Source organism: Microtus ochrogaster, chromosome 1, assembly GCF_000317375.1.
Source record: "Microtus ochrogaster isolate Prairie Vole_2 chromosome 1, MicOch1.0, whole genome shotgun sequence".
NCBI lineage: Eukaryota > Metazoa > Chordata > Mammalia > Rodentia > Cricetidae > Microtus > Microtus ochrogaster.
Genome location: NC_022009.1, coordinates 68,166,104 through 68,170,665, shown reverse-complemented (window position 1 = coordinate 68,170,665; position 4,562 = coordinate 68,166,104). Strand labels below are relative to the sequence as shown.

General features: G+C 49.4%; 1 protein-coding gene across 3 annotated transcripts in view; it reads right to left on the bottom strand.

The window, feature by feature from the left end:
• Prkd1 (protein kinase D1) overlaps positions 1 to 3,973 on the bottom strand; it is a 290,895-nt gene extending 286,922 nt beyond the window's left edge. For all 3 annotated transcript variants that reach the window (XM_026782292.1, XM_026782289.1, XM_026782294.1), the window contains exon 1: positions 3,461 to 3,973. In XM_026782292.1, coding sequence (XP_026638093.1) covers positions 3,461 to 3,718 — 258 coding nt within the window. In that variant the 5' untranslated portion in view covers positions 3,719 to 3,973. The remainder of the gene's footprint in view (positions 1 to 3,460) is intronic.
• Between the last annotated feature and the right edge of the window lie 589 nt (positions 3,974 to 4,562).

The window sequence follows — 4,562 nt, the reverse complement described above, 5'->3', positions numbered from 1 at the left end:
TATGCTAAGGTGTACAGGTGTAAGGTGTAGGTACACAGCCTGCTATGAATTCAGTCTACGTCATCCTCTGAGATGTTGCTACCTGTTCCATGATAATTCCTTCTCATTCGATGTAGTCAACATTCCTTTGACAGGACAAAGTAGAAGGGTCTCAGTGAAAACAGAAGCCATGCATACTGATTAAGGAACAGATCTTTATATATAACCAATTACAATGGTATGCACATGCAAAGTGAAGACATTAAATGACTAAACACTGTAAAGCAGACTTTACCTCAGCTTCCCAAAAAGACAGAGCTAATAACATCCTATATATTCCTACATTCTTCCGTGCAAAGAAAGAGATCACCTCAGATTACACTAAACATTAGGTTTAAAAAAAAAAGTATTAGGAACTTTTATAACTCAGTAAATGATAAGGATCGAACACCTTAAAAGAACTTCTGTCGAATTGCCATCTAATTTCTTCAAGAATAGACACATATCTGATATTTTCTAAACCTACAAATTAAGGGAAAACTATATTGTTAAGATCTACACATTAATAAGAACTTCAAGCCAAGTTTCTCAGGTACAGCCACTCTGCTGTTTAACCCTGTCCATCTCAGGAACTCTTCCCCCAGAGAAGGTCCCATGAATAATACCATTGAAATCTACTGAACTGTCAGGTAACACCTCCAATGAGTTAAGCTAGGAACACCTCTGCAGTACTCAGGGGCTCCTGAACATAGACTAGATTAAAAATACTCCTAATACTGAAGCAATAAGAGGGAAGGACTATGAAAATCAGGAGGACCTTCTCTTTAAAAGCCTAAATGCTAAACTGCAAATGGCTTGAAACCCACCCTTTTTAATATTAGTATTCTCATTCATCATTCTTTCTTTCTGTTTCTGTCTCTGTCTTTCTGTATGTGTCTCTTTCTCTCTGTCTCTCTCTATCATCCTTTCTCACAGTTAATGTCTTCATAAAGTATAGTAGAAAAGATGGGAAAAGCACAAAAGCCCCCCCACACACACACATAAACACACACACACACACACATAAACACACACACGCTTCCTTACTCCACGCAATCAAGCTGCCCACTCCTGCTGCCACACAGTACAGAATCCTCTAAGTCTTGTTTCTGCCCAGAAAAGTAACATATCCCAAAACCAATGCAGAAGATACATGGATAAAGAATGATATATAGGGAGATAGATGACATATATAAATAAATGAAGGGGTGGCAGATGATAATAGAGGACAAAGACAGACAGTGGGTGATTGATGTCTAGATGGATAGATGATAGAGTAACTAAAAAGACACACGATCTAGACCCGTTATTTTGTATTTTTTACTTATAATATTATGGCTACACATAACATAAAAATTCACATTTCGAAATCTTTCATCCTTGCCATAAACATTTTTTAAAAAAATCATGGCCAGGAAAACTTTTCAAACTTTCCTTTTGGCAAGAAGGTACAGAATAAAGACAATAAAGACAGGCTTCCCCTTAGAAAGCAGCAGTGGGACTGGTGTCCTCTCTTCCCAGCATTCCTGCAGCTCCCCCACCCGTACCATCTTGGCTCACAGCTAAGCAGTTCCTGACTGGACTCTAGTTTTCTTTCGGCCATAACATTTTTGGCATTCTAAAACACCCTGCACACAGCTAAAATGCGTTTCAGATAGGCTCTGGCATGGTTATCTCTCTTGGGAAGATTACTGAGTTTTTTTTACAATGTAAGTTTCTAATCATCTCAAGGCTTTTCTTCTAAGTGAACCTTGCCTACACATCCTACTGATGATGCTCCAGCCTCCTGCATCCCATCGGTCCTCTTACCTCCACCTCTCCCAGGTACTGGTAACAATCTCCAGGTAGCAGCACCCTGGGTCAACTGGAATTCACTGTCCAGCCAAAATCCCAACCCAAACCCTTCAAACCAGGCATGTTGTTCCCCCATTCAAAACTTCATCAAGGAGAGAGACAGAGGGAGAGTTTATGTGCATCAAACAAAGTTTGTCCATGTGAATCTAGCCCACTCTCTCATTTTCTTTAGAATCCACTGTTACAATTTCATGGAATCTAATGACCTCTGTGTGAAAGTTCATCACATGTGGTGTGCATGCGCCTGTGACAGAGATTTTTAATTAACTAGTTAGTGTCCTAACAGAACTATTTAAGGCTAGAGTACGACAGTCAGAGCTTAGAATATGTGTTTCTTCACAATCTAGGAAGAAGGGGGCTGGACTCAGTGCCATTTTTAGACTTCAAGGAAGCTACAAGCAGTTCAATTACATGACATAAAATATCACTCCTTTTAATTAACGAAACTTCAAGGGACTCACTGTTACTTGAGTCCGGTCTCTAGAATTTTCACTTCCTGGATTAGCGAGGGCTCCCCAGCTCTTCCCTAGGATCTGTTAATACTGCTCAAAAACTAGCGCATTTCTCTCCAAACAGTTTAAGAAAATTCGCTCTTGGCTATTCATTAAAAGGTGAGAAGTAGCCAGTCCTCAGGGGCTGAAATCCAGCACCTTTAAGTACCTCCTCTCTCCTCCCCAGAAGCCTGGCTGTTCACACTGTGAAGAGTGGCGCCATGCCCCCCCCCCCCACATTCAATGGCCTTTTTCCATGAAATATCCTTCTGGATGGCTACAGAGATAACCTAAATTAAAAAGTGCGCTGGAAACAGTGATGGGTGGCCTAGCCCAGCTTTATGGCCCTTCCCCAAACAGTCTGGTGGCCGCTATCCAGAGTTCCCCCACAGCCTCAAACTTAAGAGCAAAGCCAGCACTGGCTGTTCCTGGAACCCTAGACCCTCGCTGCTCCAGTCTTCCCAGATCAGGGCGTGGAAAATGAAGCCAGATTTACAGAAAGACTGTAAATTTCAGGTTTTATTGTTGGAAAATGTTTCTGAGCTCACACAGAGGTGGTACTCAATTCAGGGAGGACTTGGGTAGTGGTGCACCAACTGCTCGGTTGTTTTCACAGCTGGCCTGCTCAATCACCCCCCTTTTTAAAAAGCACTATTGACAGGTGAGAAATTCTTGGCGTCGAGGTCACAACCGGAACTCCTCAGCATCAATTAGAGCCCAAAGAGGAGGATGGAGTGGAAGGGAGGGGTGCTGAAAATGCACTGGGCTGGCCCAAGGGAACTCTGGAGCTGGAAAGCGGATCTAGCACCAGGTAGGCTCTGGTCCAGGGCAAAGAGGCAGGACAGCCAGGCAGTCTCAAGAATATGCTCGAGCATGAGGAGAAAAGTGCAAGATTCCTTGAACTGTCACCGGAGGAAGGGGAGTAAAGGAGGAGAGGAGGCAGATGTACCAGCGGAGAAGGGCTGGAGATCAGTCCTGAGAGGACTGCGGGGCAGGAAGAGCGGTGCCTGGGGTGAGAACATGCAACCCGGCCACCGCCAGGCTGCATGGCGCGGGCGAGGCCGCTTGCAAAGTTGGCGGGCCCGGGGGCACCTTACCTTCTGGTCCACGATGGAACAAGCCATCTCTCGGACGTGCGCCAGGCTGTAGTCGCCGGAGGAGTCCTGCAGGAGCAGCACCGGCTCGCGGCTCAGGCCGATCTGCAGAAGGAACGAGATGCCCCCCGCCGGGGCCGCCCCGGGCGCCGGGAAGGGCGAGGGCCCGGAGCCAGGAACCAGAGCGGCGGCAGCGGCGGCCACAGCGGCCGCGGCGGGCAGCAGCGGGCTGGGCGGCCGCAGGAGCGGAGGGGCGCTCATCGCGCGAGTGAGCCCCAAAGTTTGGCAGACGTGGGACGCGGCGACTCTGCCAGCGGCGGCCGAGAGAAGGCAGCAAACTTTCCGGGAAAGTCGACGAGCGGCCGGGGACAGGCGAGGGAGGGAGCCGGAGGGGCGAAGATGGCCGAGCGGAGCCCGAGCAGAGCGGAGAGAGCAGGCGAGCGCGCGGCAGAGCTGGGGGGAGGCGCCCAGCTCCAGCCGCCGGGGCGCGCTCCGCTCCGGGGACCGCGGCGGGTCCGCGCGGCCGGCGCCGGCGGGGCGGGGCGGGACGAGGGCGGCGCCGCTGAGCTGACAAGGGGAACCGGAGCCCGCCCGGCGGGGAGCCGCCCCCTGCGCGCTGCAGCCGCTCAGGCCCACTCTGCAGCCCCGAGCGCCGGACCCGCCCATTCGGGGCAGTCCTGGCCACCTCTTGCCAGCGCTCCCACACTACGCACTTCCACCAGCCAGGCGACTTTGGGTGCACCCCGGAACGCCAGGCCCGGAGCCCACTTAGTGGGACTCCTTCTGAGAGTCCTCGAGTTTGTTAATGGGTAGGCGGCCAGTCCGCTGAGGTAGCTGAGGTATTTAAATCCGTGAGTCTTTTCTAATAGTCCATCTTAAAGCATCAACCACACCAGCTCCACCCACCATCTCCTTAAGGGCAGGCAAGACTAAGGTCTGAATAAGGCTCTTACTTTCTACTTTGTGTTTGAACTTCTGTGTTGAAGCCTCTTCGGGAAACTGTTCTCTGCTTCTGTCGACCTAAAACCCACTTTCTAGGAGTGGTTCCAGCCCCACACCCGCAGCACCCACAGAATGGTCAGTCTGCACTTATTTTAATCTAATC